Here is a 15,383-nt window from a genome sequence, read left to right as displayed (position 1 = left end):
CCTATAAGATGTTAGCTGCTCGATATATAAGACTGAGTTTTGTTTCTCAGACTGAAGAAGAAGAAGAACAATCCTGGTGTTCACTGAAGTATTTCAGCGGTTTCTGTGGTCTGAACATTTTAACTGTTTCTCCTCCACAGACCTCTCTGCTGACTCCATGACTCCTCCTGTCCCTCCTGTCCCCTAACCCTGTCCCCTAACCCTGTCCCTCCTGTCCCCTGTCCCCCCTGTCCCTGTCCACTAACCCTCCTGTCCCCTGTCCCTCCTGTCCCTCCTGTCCCTCCTGTCCCTCCTGTCCCCTAACCCTGTCCCCTAACCCTCCTGTCCCTCCTGTCCCCTAACCCTAACCCTTTCCCTCCTGTCCCCTAACCCTGTCCCCTGACCCTCCTGTCCCCTAACCCTAACCCTTTCCCTCCTGTCCCCTGTCCCTCCTGTCCCCTGTCCCTCCTGTCCCCTAACCCTGTCCCCTAACCCTGTCCCCTAACCCTTTCCCTCCTGTCCCCTAACCCTTTCCTTCCTGTCCCCTAACCCTTTCCTTCCTGTCCACTAACCCTTTCCCTCCTGTCCCCTAACCATGTCCATCCTGTCCCCTAACCCCTTCCTTCCTGTCCCCTAACCCTTTCCCTCCTGTCCCCTAACCCTGTCCCTCCTGTCCCCTAACCCTGTCCCTCCTGTCCCCTAACCCTGTCCCTCCTGTCCCCTGTCCCTCCTGTCCCCTGTCCCTCCTGTCCCCTAACCCTCCTGTCCCCTAACCTTTCCCTCCTGTCCCCTAACCCTCCTGTCCCCTAACCCTGTCCCTCCTGTCCACTAACCCTGTCCCTCCTGTCCCCTAACCCTAATCCCTTTCCCTCCTGTCCCCTAACCCTGTCCCTCCTGTCCCCTAACTCTTTCCCTCCTGTCTCCTGTCCCCTAACCCTGTCCCTCCTGTCCCCTAACCCTGTCCCTCCTGTCCCCTAACCCTGTCCCCTGTCCCTCCTGTCCCCTAACCCTGTCCCTCCTGTCCCCTAACCCTCCTGTCCCCTGTCCCTCCTGTCCCCTAACCCTGTCCCTCCTGTCCCCTAACCCTGTCCCTCCTGTCTTCTAACCCTTTCCCTCCTGTCCCTCCTGTCCCCTAACCCTTTCCCTCCTGTCCCCTAACCCTTTCCCTCCTGTCCCCTAACCCTAACCCCTTCCCTCCTGTCCCCTGTCCTTCCTGTCCACTAACCCTCCTGTCCCCTGTCCCTCCTGTCCCCTAACCCTTTCCCTCCTGTTAGAGTGGAAACCTAACCGTCCCCTTTCCCTCCTGTCCCCTAACCCTTTCCCTGTCCCTCCTGTCCCCTAACCCAAACCCTTTCCCTCCTGTCCCCTAACCCTTTCCCTGTCCCTCCTGTCCCCTAACCCTTTCCCTCCTGTCCCCTAACCCTTTCCCTCCTGTCCCCTAACCCTGTCCCTCCTGTCCCCTAACCCAAACCCTTTCCCTCCTGTCCCCTAACCCAAACCCTTTCCCTCCTGTCCCCTAACCCTGTCCCCTAACCCTCCTGTCCCCTGTCCCTCCTGTCCCCTAACCCTGTCCCTCTTTCCTTCCTTCCTTCCTTCCTTTATTTCTTCCATCTTTCCTTCCTTCCTTCCTTTATTTCTTCCATTTTTCCTTCCTTCCTTCCTTCCATCTTTCCTTCCTTCCTTCCTTCCACCCTTTCTTCCTTCCTTCCATCTTTCCTTCCTTCCACCCTTTCTTCCTTCCTTCCATCTTTCCTTCCTTCCATCCTTTCTTCCTTCCTTCTTTCCTTCCTTCCTTCCATCTTTCCTTCCTTCCTGTCTTCTCTTCCTTCCATCTTTCCCTCCTCCCTTCCTTCCTTCCTTCCATCTTTCCTTTATTTCTTTCCTTCCTTCTTTCCTTCCTTCCATCTTTCCTTTATTTATTTCTTTCTTTCCTGTCTTCTCTTCCTTCCATCTTTCCATCTTTCCTTCCTTCCTTCCATCTTTCCTTCCTTTCTTCCTTCCATCTTTCCTTCCTTCCATCTTTCCTTCCATCTTTCCTTCCTTCCATCTTTCCATCTTTCCTTCCTTCCTTCCTTCCTTCCTTCCTGTATTTTAATGATGTGACCCTTGTATGAGGATGAGTTTGACTCCTCTCTTCTACAGCCTGATCTTCATAAACAGCTGAGCTAGAAAACATCTGCTTCTCTGTGGAATGTGACATGTAGATAATAAGTACAGTCCATCAATCATCATTTATTACCTGCAGGTTTTAGTGGCGCAGTGTTAATAACGTCGCCATGGAAACGTACCAAAAGGTTTCACTGAACTTTCTTATTGATATTTCTGTAACTTTAGATAACATCCTTAAATTTAAATTAGTCCCAGTGATGATGAGGATGATTATATAATGTCACTCAACAGGCCAGCTGGAGGATAGCATCTGGTTACCATGGAGACGACTGAAACCTACTGAAAACTCCCGCGACCCGCCATGAATCATCCTGCAGATTTAAACCCATTCATTTTCAGACTATGGGATCTTTTTTTTTTTTTTATTGACTCGGTAACCATGACGATGTGTTTTTGTTGTAGAGCGTTTTAAATTGATCAAATCCTGGCTTCGTCTCCATAGTAACAGCATCTGAAGCTGATGGGTATTATAGTATTTAGAGCTGTCCACCAAGCTAATGAAACCAGATTAGCCATGAATCATCCTGCAGATTTAAATCCATTCATTTTGACTCGGTAACCATGACGACAGAGACGGGTTCGCACTCTGATGTGTGATTTAGGTCTCACCTCTCAGGATGTAGTTCTGGTAGTTGTGGTCGGCTTCGGCTCCGACTTTGATGAAACACGTCAAACCTTCAGACGCCACGAACTCTGGAACCAGATCTTTATCATCCTGAACACAGAGGACACTTCAACTGTTAACGCTTTAAAGACCGTGTAAAGTGAATTCAGACATTTTCTTCTAAACACATTAAATAGGTCATAAATGTATTTCTATAAAAGGTGTAAAAAGCATTTCAACCATTTAGATTTGAATTGTGGAGCTAGGATTAGCATAAACCCGCCCCTGCTGCTGTAGAGGTAGAAATACATTCAGCACACACTACTACTACTACAGTCTACAGTTAGCCAGTTAGCTGAGTTAGCACTACTACTACTACAGTCTACAGTTAGCCAGTTAGCTGAGTTAGCACTACTACTACTACAGTCTACAGTTAGCCAGTTAGCTGAGTTAGCACTACTACTACTACAGTCTACAGTTAGCCAGTTAGCTGAGTTAGCACTACTACTACTACAGTCTACAGTTAGCCAGTTAGCTGAGTTAGCACTACTACTACTACAGTCTACAGTTAGCCAGCTAGCTGAGTTAGCACTACTACTACTACAGTCTACAGTTAGCCAGCTAGCTGAGTTAGCACTACTACTACTACAGTCTACAGTTAGCCAGTTAGCTGAGTTAGCACTACTACTACTACTACAGTCTACAGTTAGCCAGTTAGCTGAGTTAGCACTACTACTACTACAGTCTACAGTTAGCCAGTTAGCTGAGTTAGCACTACTACTACTACAGTCTACAGTTAGCCAGTTAGCTGAGTTAGCAGCTGAGCTAGCACTACTACTACTACAGTCTACAGTTAGCCAGTTATCTGAGCTAGCCACCGAGCTAGCAGCTAAGTTAGCAGCCGAGCTAGCCTCCGAGCTAGCAGCTAAGTTAGCAGCCGAGCCAGCAGCCGAGCTAGCAGCCGAGTTAGCCGCCGAGCTAGCAGCCAAGTTAGCCGCCGAGCTAGCAGCAGAAAGCTCTCAGACGTAGCGTCCATGTTTCTGGTAGAGGTGGTGACTTTGATTGACAGGTGACACTTGGTAGGGGGCGGGGCTTCAGCTGACTCGGAGGCCTCGCCCACAGCGTTTGGGAGCAGAGAAAGAGGCTGATTTTTACATAACTTTGAAGCCTAATTTCATATATTTGGTGATTTTTTTGAATCATTGAAATTTGGCAGGGTGGTTAACAACACACTTTTCTGTGGTATGTCAAACTCAGAACACATATTTATTCTGACTTTACGGACTTTAAATATGATTGTTACCTGGAACAGCTGTTTGAGAGAGAACAGAGATCGTCTGAGCTCCGGTCCGTGAGAGTTATACAGCTTCTCTGAAACACACGAAGAAGAAACGGAGAGTTACAGATGTGCAGCAGCAGCAGATACTGACTGACTGACTGACTGATGAAACTCTCCTCTGGCTCAGCTTCACACACACTCAGAAACTCTTCAACATGCTGAGAATCAATCAGACATGAGCAGCAAACACAAAGCATGACATAAATATTGTGATTGGTAGAAGAGAGAACTACTTCCTGTTTGCTGCTCAGAGCTTAAATATTTAAACTGTTACACAATAAGATGATTTATAACCGTTAGTCACACAGAGCAACATGTTAGATATGTTAAATATGCTCAGTTCAGTGGTCACTGACTCCTAACACCCCCCCCTCAACCCCCCCACACACACGTATACACACACACACACACACACACACACACATATACAGAGACACATACACACACACACACACAGGGAAACACACACATACACACACACACACACACACACACACATATATACACAGATACGTGTGTGTGTGTGTGTGTGTGTGTGTGTGTATTTTTATATATATGCGTGTGTTTCCCTGTGTGTGTGTGTGTGTGTGTGTGTATACGTGTGTGTATATATGTGTGTGTGTGTGTGTGTATATATGTGTGTGTGTGTGTATATGTGTGTGTGTGTATATGTGTGTATGTGTGTGTATGTGTGTGTGTGTGTGTGTGTGTGTGTGTGTGTGTGTGTATGTGTGTGTGTGTGTGTATATGTGTGTGTGTGTGTATATGTGTGTGTGTGTGTGTGTCTCCCCAGAAAGGAATGAGACTGCTTCCTGTTTGTTCCTCTCAGAGGTCGTGACCCCTGAGAGGAAACGGCTGCTCAGCGTCACAGGTTCGATACCCTGCTCGTCTGCTCAGTGACACAGTGAAACTTTAACAGACGCACAAACTAACACATTAAAATCTACACACACACACACACACACACACACACACACACACACACACACACACACACACACACACACACACACACACTGATGTTTCAGAGTTTATTTATAATAAGTTGTTTTTAGTTTATGTTTCTTCTAAATATCAACAAAATGCTTTAAAACTTAAACATTAAAAATAAATAAATGAAGTCATTATTAGTATAAGTCCACTTAAATACACTGTAGGTCAGGGGGGTCAAACATGAGGCCCGTGGGCCAGAACCGGCCCGCTGAGGGGAGAAATCTGGCCCACTTTCCTTCCTGTGTTCTTTTCCTTCCTTCCATCTGTCCTTCCTCCCTTCCTTTTTTACTTTCTTCCTTCCTTCCTTCCTTTTTTACTTTCTTCCTTCCTTCCTTCCTCCCTTCCTTCCTTCTTTCCTTCTGTCCTTCCTTCCTTCCTTTCCTCCCTTCTTTCTTTCCTCTGTCCTTCTTTCCTTCCTTCCTCCCTCCCTCGCTCACCTCTACTTTCCTTCCTTCCTTCTTTCCTCGGTCCTCCCTTCGTCCTTTCCTCCCTCCTTTCCTTCCTTCTTCCTCCCTTCCTTCCCTCCTTCCTTCCTCCCTCCTTTCCTTCCTTCCTTCTTTCCTTCTTCCACCCTTCCTTCCTTGACTCGAGGACAACAGGAAGGATAAAACTAAATACTAAATGTACATTTTAACAAACCTGATGCTGCTTTTAAATCTAGTTTAATGATTTATGAATTCATCATCTTACAACATTCTTTGTCCCTTCCTTTCTTCCTCCCTCCTTTCGTTCCTTCCTTCCTTCCTTCCTCTCTCCTTCCTTTCCTTTCCTTCCTTCCTCCCTCCTTTCCTTCTTTCTCTTTTTCTCCTTTCCTTCCTTCCTCGTCCCTTCCTTCCTTCCTTCCTTCTTCGTCCTTTCCTTTCTACCTCCCTCCTTTCGTTCCTTCCTCCTCCCTTCCTTCCATCCTTCCTTCCTCCCTTCTTTCTTTCTTCCCCCCTACCTTCTTTCCTCTGTCCTTCTTTCTTTCCTTCCTCCCTTCCTCTTTACCTTTCTCCCTCCCTTGTTCGCTCCTACCTTCCTTCCTTCTTTCCCTGGTCCTCCCTTCGTCCTTTCCTTTCCTCCCTCCCTTCCTCCCTCCTTTCCTTCCTTCCTTCCTTCCTTCCTTCCTTCCTTCTTCGTCCCTTCCTTTCTTCCTCCCTCCTTTCGTTCCTTCCTCCTCCCTTCCTTCCTTCCTTCCTTCTTCGTCCCTTCCTTTCTTCCTCCCTCCTTCCTTCCCTCCTTCCTTCCTCCCTTCCTTTCTTGAATTATCTCTGAGCCTTGTGTCTCGTTAGGTTTGAAATAAACAGTCAGAGAGAAAATGAAAGAACAAAGAAATGAAGAGTTTAAAACGGGTCATGAGAAAAAATCCCTCAAGATACAAATCAAAGCAACGAAATGAGGATATGAAACACACACACACACACACACACACACACACACACACACACACACACACACAGAGACACACACACACAGAGACAGAGACAAACAGAGAGAGACAGACACACACACACACACACACACACACACACACACACACACACACACAGAGAGACACACACACACACATACAGAGAGAGACACACACACACATACACAGAGACACACACACACACACACACACACACACACACACATACACACACACACACACAGAGACACACACACACACACACACACGGCCGGTATCCATGGAACGTCACAGTAACAACAGGAAGTCATGGCATGGTTGTCATGACAACAGGAAGTATAAATCAGGCCCTGCTGAGTTTCAGCTCACAAAGTCGGCAACAGCTGCAGACGTAACTTTAACTGCTCAGACTCTTCATCACCTTCATCCTCTTCATCATCATCACCTTCATCACCCGACCGCCTGCTGTGACCCCTGACCTCTGACCTCTGACCCCTGACCTCTGACCCTTGTGTTAACGTGACTCTGGATGAATCTCCTCTCTGTTCCTCTCTGAGTTTATTCATAAAGAAAGTTCCCAAACAGAAAAGAAGAAGAGCAGCCGACACGTTCATCACGTTTAATATTTAAACCCGTCGATGTGTTTGGTTTTAAAAGGTCAAAGTTCATCGATGTGTGATGTCATGATGCTGCAGATAGAGCGCTCTGATTGGCTGAGAGCCTGCTGGCTTCGTTACTGGCTGACTGCATCTAAACAACGAACCAGACGAGTTTATACGAAACACAGTCTGACTGTCAATCACAACATGATGACATCATCGCTCCTCACTGTGACCTCAGAGCAGATCAATCACAACATGATGACGTCATCGATCACAACACGATGACGTCATCGATCACAACATGATGACGTCATCGCTCCTCACTGTGACCTCAGAGCCTGAAACTGATCTTTACTTTCAGTATTGATTCATCAGATTGTTTTTACTGCCTTCAAACATTCACAACTTTATCGACGTCTCTCTGCAGCTACAAACGATCGGACCCTCGTTAAGCTTCGGCGGCTCCTGCTGGGGGTCGGGACCTCAGGTTGGGAACCAGAGCTGATGGGTGTCATTGATCTGATGACTGATGGGTGTCATTGATCTGATGACTGATGGGTGTCATTGATCTGAGGACTGATGGGTGTCATTGATCTGAGGACTGATGGGTGTCATTGATCTGATGACTGATGGATGTCATTGATCTGATGACTGATGGGTGTCATTGATCTGATGACTGATGGGTGTCATTGATCTGATGACTGATGGATGTCATTGATCTGATGACTGATGGGTGTCATTGATCTGATGACTGATGGGTGTCATTGATCTGATGACTGATGGATGTCATTGATCTGATGACTGATGGGTGTCATTGATCTGAGGACTGATGGGTGTCATTGATCTGATGACTGATGGGTGTCATTGATCTGAGGACTGATGGGTGTCATTGATCTGAGGACTGATGGGTGTCATTGATCTGATGACTGATGGATGTCATTGATCTGATGACTGATGGGTGTCATTGATCTGAGGACTGATGGGTGTCATTGATCTGATGACTGATGGATGTCATTGATCTGAGGACTGATGGGTGTCATTGATCTGAGGACTGATGGGTGTCATTGATCTGATGACTGATGGGTGTCATTGATCTGAGGACTGATGGGTGTCATTGATCTGATGACTGATGGGTGTCATTGATCATCTGATGACTGATGGGTGTCATTGATCTGAGGACTGATGGGTGTCATTGATCTGATAACTGATGGGTGTCATTGATCTGAGGACTGATGGGTGTCATTGATCTGAGGACTGATGGGTGTCATTGATCTGAGGACTGATGGGTGTCATTGATCTGATGACTGATGGGTGTCATTGATCTGATGACTGATGGGTGTCATTGATCTGATGACTGATGGGTGTCATTGATCTGAGGACTGATGGGTGTCATTGATCTGAGGACTGATGGGTGTCATTGATCTGAGGACTGATGGGTGTCATTGATCTGATGACTGATGGATGTCATTGATCTGAGGACTGATGGGTGTCATTGATCTGAGGACTGATGGGTGTCATTGATCTGATGACTGATGGGTGTCATTGATCTGAGGACTGATGGGTGTCATTGATCTGATGACTGATGGGTGTCATTGACCTGAGGACTGATGGGTGTCATTGATCTGATAACTGATGGGTGTCATTGATCTGAGGACTGATGGGTGTCATTGATCTGAGGACTGATGGGTGTCATTGATCTGAGGACTGATGGGTGTCATTGATCTGAGGACTGATGGGTGTCATTGATCTGATGACTGATGGGTGTCATTGATCTGATGACTGATGGGTGTCATTGATCTGATGACTGATGGGTGTCATTGATCTGAGGACTGATGGGTGTCATTGATCTGAGGACTGATCGGTGTCATTGATCTGAGGACTGATGGGTGTCATTGATCTGAGGACTGATGGGTGTCATTGATCTGATGACTGATGGGTGTCATTGATCTGAGGACTGATCGGTGTCATTGATCTGAGGACTGATCGGTGTCATTGATCTGAGGACTGATGGGTGTCATTGATCTGATGACTGATCTGATGACTGATGGGTGTCATTGATCTGATGACTGATGGGTGTCATTGATCTGAGGACTGATGGGTGTCATTGATCTGAGGACTGATGGGTGTCATTGATCATCTGATGACTGATGGATGTCATTGATCTGATGACTGATGGGTGTCATTGATCTGATGACTGATGGGTGTCATTGATCTGAGGACTGATGGGTGTCATTGATCATCTGATGACTGATGGGTGTCATTGATCTGAGGACTGATGGGTGTCATTGATCTGATGACTGATGGGTGTCATTGATCTGATGACTGATGGGTGTCATTGATCTGAGGACTGATGGGTGTCATTGATCTGAGGACTGATGGGTGTCATTGATCTGAGGACTGATGGGTGTCATTGATCTGATGACTGATGGATGTCATTGATCTGATGACTGATGGGTGTCATTGATCTGAGGACTGATGGGTGTCATTGATCTGATGACTGATGGATGTCATTGATCTGAGGACTGATGGGTGTCATTGATCTGAGGACTGATGGGTGTCATTGATCTGATGACTGATGGGTGTCATTGATCTGAGGACTGATGGGTGTCATTGATCTGAGGACTGATGGGTGTCATTGATCTGATGACTGATGGGTGTCATTGATCTGATGACTGATGGGTGTCATTGATCTGATGACTGATGGGTGTCATTGATCTGAGGACTGATGGGTGTCATTGACCTGAGGACTGATGGGTGTCATTGATCTGATAACTGATGGGTGTCATTGACCTGAGGACTGATGGGTGTCATTGATCTGATAACTGATGGGTGTCATTGATCTGAGGACTGATGGGTGTCATTGATCTGAGGACTGATGGGTGTCATTGATCTGAGGACTGATGGGTGTCATTGATCTGAGGACTGATGGGTGTCATTGATCTGATGACTGATGGGTGTCATTGATCTGATGACTGATGGGTGTCATTGATCTGATGACTGATGGGTGTCATTGATCTGAGGACTGATGGGTGTCATTGATCTGAGGACTGATGGGTGTCATTGATCTGAGGACTGATGGGTGTCATTGATCTGAGGACTGATGGGTGTCATTGATCTGATGACTGATGGGTGTCATTGATCTGAGGACTGATCGGTGTCATTGATCTGAGGACTGATCGGTGTCATTGATCTGAGGACTGATGGGTGTCATTGATCTGATGACTGATCTGATGACTGATGGGTGTCATTGATCTGATGACTGATGGGTGTCATTGATCTGAGGACTGATGGGTGTCATTGATCTGAGGACTGATGGGTGTCATTGATCATCTGATGACTGATGGATGTCATTGATCTGATGACTGATGGGTGTCATTGATCTGATGACTGATGGGTGTCATTGATCTGAGGACTGATGGGTGTCATTGATCATCTGATGACTGATGGGTGTCATTGATCTGAGGACTGATGGGTGTCATTGATCTGAGGACTGATGGGTGTCATTGATCTGAGGACTGATGGGTGTCATTGATCTGATGACTGATTGATGTCATTGATCTGAGGACTGATGGGTGTCATTGATCTGATGACTGATGGGTGTCATTGATCTGATGACTGATGGGTGTCATTGATATGATGACTGATCTGATGACTGATGGGTGTCATTGATCTGATGACTGATGGGTGTCACTGATCTGAGGACTGATGGGTGTCATTGATCTGAGGACTGATGGGTGTCATTGATCTGATGACTGATCTGAGGACTGATGGGTGTCATTGATCTGAGGACTGATCTGAGGACTGATGGGTGTCATTGATCTGATGACTGATGGGTGTCATTGATCTGATGACTGATCTGATGACTGATGGGTGTCATTGATCTGAGGACTGATGGGTGTCATTGATCTGAGGACTGATGGGTGTCATTGATCTGATGACTGATGGGTGTCATTGATCTGATGACTGATCTGATGACTGATGGGTGTCATTGATCTGAGGACTGATGGGTGTCATTGATCTGAGGACTGATGGGTGTCATTGATCTGAGGACTGATGGGTGTCATTGATGAAGCTCATTGTTGGGTCTGAACTGATGAGGTCACTGTGTGTTTCCTCTCAGTGTTTAACAGCAGATCATGATGAGTCTGTTAGTTTCTCTCAGAGTGTTTAGAGTGGAGTAAACAGGAAGTTGTCTCTGCTGTAAATAAATAAGCTTCATGTCTGAGCTGCAGATCAGTTCTCATGTCATCAGAGTCAGAGCTGCAGTTTACTGACTGCTTCATATCTAACAGTCAGTTTATTCTTTTTTGCTCTTTGCTTTCTATGAGCTTTACTGGCTGTCTGGTTCATGGTTTCTGCCCAACTCTATCATGTCTGTAATATTAGTGCCTGTGCTTAAAACCAAGGCTGGTAATCTCAATAGTAATGATCAATTATCGGCCTATTGCATTAGCCAGTCTAAAGTACTGGAGACTATACTACTGTACTGTTACTGTATGTTGTGTTATATGGACCTGTGTCAATAAAGTTTATTACTATTATTCTGTTTGAACTAACAGCTGAGACTGGTAACTCGGGGTTCATCTAACTCAGGTTAATCTAACTCGGGGTTCATCTAACTCGGGGTTCATCTAACTCAGGGATAATCTAACTCGGGGTTAATCTAACTCAGGGTTAATCTAACTCAGGTTTAATCTAACTCAGGGTTCATCTAACTCTGCTTAATCTAACTCTGCTTAATCTAACTCGGGATAATCTAACTCGGGATAATCTAACTCGGGGTTAATCTAACTCGGGGTTAATCTAACTCGGGGTTAATCTAACTCAGGGATAATCTAACTCAGGGTTAATCTAACTCAGGTTTAATCTAACTCGGGGTTCATCTAACTCGGGGTTAATCTAACTCGGGTTAATCTAACTCGGGTTAATCTAACTCAGGGTTAATCTAACTAAGGTTTAATCTAATTTGGGTTAGATTAACTCAGGTTTAATCCAACTCGGGTTAGATTAACTCAGGTTAATCTAACTCAGGTTAATCTAACTCAGGGTTAATCTAACTCAGGGTTAATCTAACTCAGGGTTAATCTAACTCAGGTTAGATTAACTCAGGTTTAATCTAACTCAGGATAATCTAACTAATCTAATCAGCTCCAGGATAAATGACCTCTCAGGTTAAACTCAGATTACAACCTCCATGTTTTTACATCTGCGTCATTTCTCCAACATTCAGGCAGATTTCAGGTCTTTAGACACTTTCTTAAATGAAAGGTTAAAGTTTGTGTGTGTGTGTGTGTGTGTATGTGTGTGTGTGTGTGTGTGTGTGTGTGTGTGTGTGTGTGTGCGTGTGCGTGTGTGTGGACGAGGTTAAACATCGGCTCACCAGATGGGTTTTGTTATTTCTAAACTAAATTACAACCAAACAAAAGAACGATGAAGAGGTTGTGATACGAGAAGCTCAACAAACACTGAGATTACAGGCTGAGGGTCAGACAGACAGACACACACACACACACACACACACACAGTAACACACAGTAACACACACACACACACACACATCTGGACTCAGACAGGCAGCGAGCAGAAAAACATCCCAGAATATTTCACCACTGTCACAGTTTGACCACAGAGGCTGAAACACTGATTCAGAGACTAAAAATAACCCCAGAGTTATGACTGAGCTGCTTTCACACACACACACACACACACACACACACACACACACACACACACACACACACACACACACACACACTGCTGGAAGGAAACTATTATTCTGTTAATCCTCCGTTTAGTCCACGAAACGTCGAAAAGAAGCAAAAATCATCACAGCGTCAAATCAAAGCTCCACTGTTTCATTTACTGAGTTAAATATGTTATAAGTTATAATGTAAGATCACTAGAAAATCCCAGGGACATGTTGAGTGCCACGGGGCTACTGCCGGGACGAGAACGCGATTCATTTCCAGTGTTGAAAAGTCACCCTGATCATATAACACTAAGTAACTTTTACTGTGGCAGTATTAAGTACATCTTACTGGTCAGTATCAAGTGTAACAGTAGATGTAAGCAGAGAGTAGCACACAGAGCACAAGGCAGTAGCAACATGCACTAACTCTAAGCACTACAACACAGCACTTTACATACATACCCTGTTAGCACACACACACACACACACACACACACACACACACACACACACACACACACACACACACACACACACACACACACACACACACACACACACACACACAGACACACACCAGCCTGCATTTGAGGAGTAAGAGTGTCAATATAAGTCATATATATAGAGAGAGAGTATCAATATTAGCTCGGCCGCTAGCTCAGTTAACTGGCAAAACAGACAGACAGGTAGAATTAGCCAATCACAAAAAAGCAGCTCAGTTTCTGCCCAGCGACAGGTTGCTAAGGGCAGCTAAGGCCCTGCGGTTGCTAAGGGCAGCTAAGGCCCTGCGGTTGCTAAGGGCAGCTAAGGCCCTGCGGTTGCTAAGGGCAGCTAAGGCCCTGCGGTTGCTAAGGGCAGCCAAGGCCCTACAGTTGCTAAGGGCAGCTAAGGCCCTACGGTTGCTACGGCGATTTGAGAATCTGCTTGGAAAAAATTCTGAAGAATTTGGCTTCTGACAAGGTCCCGAACAATTGCAAACTGTGAGAAAACCGTAACTCCTGTCCAAAAACCGAAAACACCGTGAGAGACACAGAAGCCGGCAGATTCTGACAGTGTTTATTTTATTCACATATTCCTTAAAATGAGCGAGTAAGCTCAGTGTGAACACAGAGTGAGATTCTTTTGAAAAAAGACGACGATTACATTAGAGTCAGTGGGGAGGTGGACAGGTATTGGTGCCGGTCTCGGCCCCCCCGTTTAAATTTTGTGCAGACCCCGCCTGTCAACGTCACATTTTATGAATCCCAACACCTATGTCTACATTTTGACCTAAAATTATTTGTCTCCTTTTTACGGTTTGGCCGTGAGCTCGAGTTAAAAATAAAAATGAAGGTTATTTTTTACTGCTTCTCACACTCTAGCTAACTGCTGCTTCCACTCTAACTTTGACGAAAAAGTGATTTCCACTCCTCGTTTGACTGCTCATAGTTTGACAAGTTTACATTTTATGGAAAAACAGTTTGGTATTTTTCCAGAGAGGACAAGTTTGAATCACGTTTCTACGTGCAGGTATGAGCGAACTAGGTGACTCTGAAAAAAGGTGAAATTTTGTGGTTTTAAAAAAATTCCCATTCATTTCCAATGGAGAAATCTCCCGGTTTTTTGGGAATAACTTTGGGAAAATTGGAATTTCAACACCAAAAGTCATAGCACCCCTCCCCCGATCGAGCCGCACGTTTGATGTCTATATTGTTGTTTTCTCAAAGCTGTGGGAGGAGTTACACGCCGAAAAACGGCGGAAGAAGAAAAATATTAAGTATGGAGAAGATTAATAGTTGCCTCGGAGCTGAGAACCCATGGCACTAATTAGCTTTATTTAATATAAAAGTTATAATGTAAGATCATGCCAAACTAGTTGATATGGTGTTAGGTAGGTAGGAAGGAAGGAAGGAAGGAAGGAAGGAAGGAAGGAAGGAAGGAGGGAAGGTAGGAAGGAAGGAAGGAAGGAAGGTGTTTTATTGACTATTTACTGTTTTTAAGCAACGTTCAATTATTTGGTACAAAGTTTTTATGGTTACACCACTTAGACATTTTTGCCATAATCCTCTAATATATTCTCTGTAAATGGATTAAAAGCAGGAACCTGTCGTCATGACAACCAAATATTGCAAATATGAAATTAAGCTTGTTGTTCCTGTTTCAGACAAATGCATCCTATCCTCCTATTCCACCTCCTCCTCCTCCTCCCTGTTACTAGACTCAGTGTCTCTCCTTCACCTCCTCCTCCCTGTCTCTCCTCTTTTAGGATAATGACTCATTGATCGTCTTCCAGCTCAAACAGTCACAACAACAGCTGAGAGTTAAAGAGGGAACGTGAGGATTATACACAGCTAAAAGTGTTTTATGAGTGTGTGTGTGTGTGTGTGTGTGTGTGTGTGTGTGTGTGTGTGTGTGTGACATTCCTCTCTCCTCTCTGCACTTTCACACATACACATCACTTCATATGAACGCTGTGTAAAATATGACTGAGCTCAGCTTTCAGCTCAGAGACAAAGAGCAGAAACACACTGCTGCTGCTTCTCTAATGATTACTGTCACAGAGACAAATATAAATATTATTCTTCATACTGAGGATTAAACTAATGATTACTGTCACAGAGACAAATATAAATATTATT

At 45.3% G+C, this 15,383-nt stretch overlaps 1 protein-coding gene across 1 annotated transcript in view; it reads right to left on the bottom strand.

Moving 5' to 3' along the window:
- The window catches only part of fhod1 (formin homology 2 domain containing 1), an 89,060-nt gene that overhangs the window by 43,316 nt on the left and 30,361 nt on the right, over window positions 1-15,383 (bottom strand). Inside the window, exons 5-6 of the mRNA XM_053319969.1 lie at window positions 4,056-4,123; window positions 2,758-2,863 (exon numbers count right to left, since the gene is read on the bottom strand). Of these exons, the coding sequence (XP_053175944.1) occupies window positions 2,758-2,863; window positions 4,056-4,123 (174 nt within the window). The remainder of the gene's footprint in view (window positions 1-2,757; window positions 2,864-4,055; window positions 4,124-15,383) is intronic.

The sequence above is a fragment of the Scomber japonicus genome, chromosome 1, assembly GCF_027409825.1.
Source record: "Scomber japonicus isolate fScoJap1 chromosome 1, fScoJap1.pri, whole genome shotgun sequence".
In the NCBI taxonomy this organism is placed as follows: Eukaryota; Metazoa; Chordata; class Actinopteri; order Scombriformes; family Scombridae; genus Scomber; species Scomber japonicus.
This window is presented reverse-complemented; position numbering and strand designations above follow the sequence as displayed.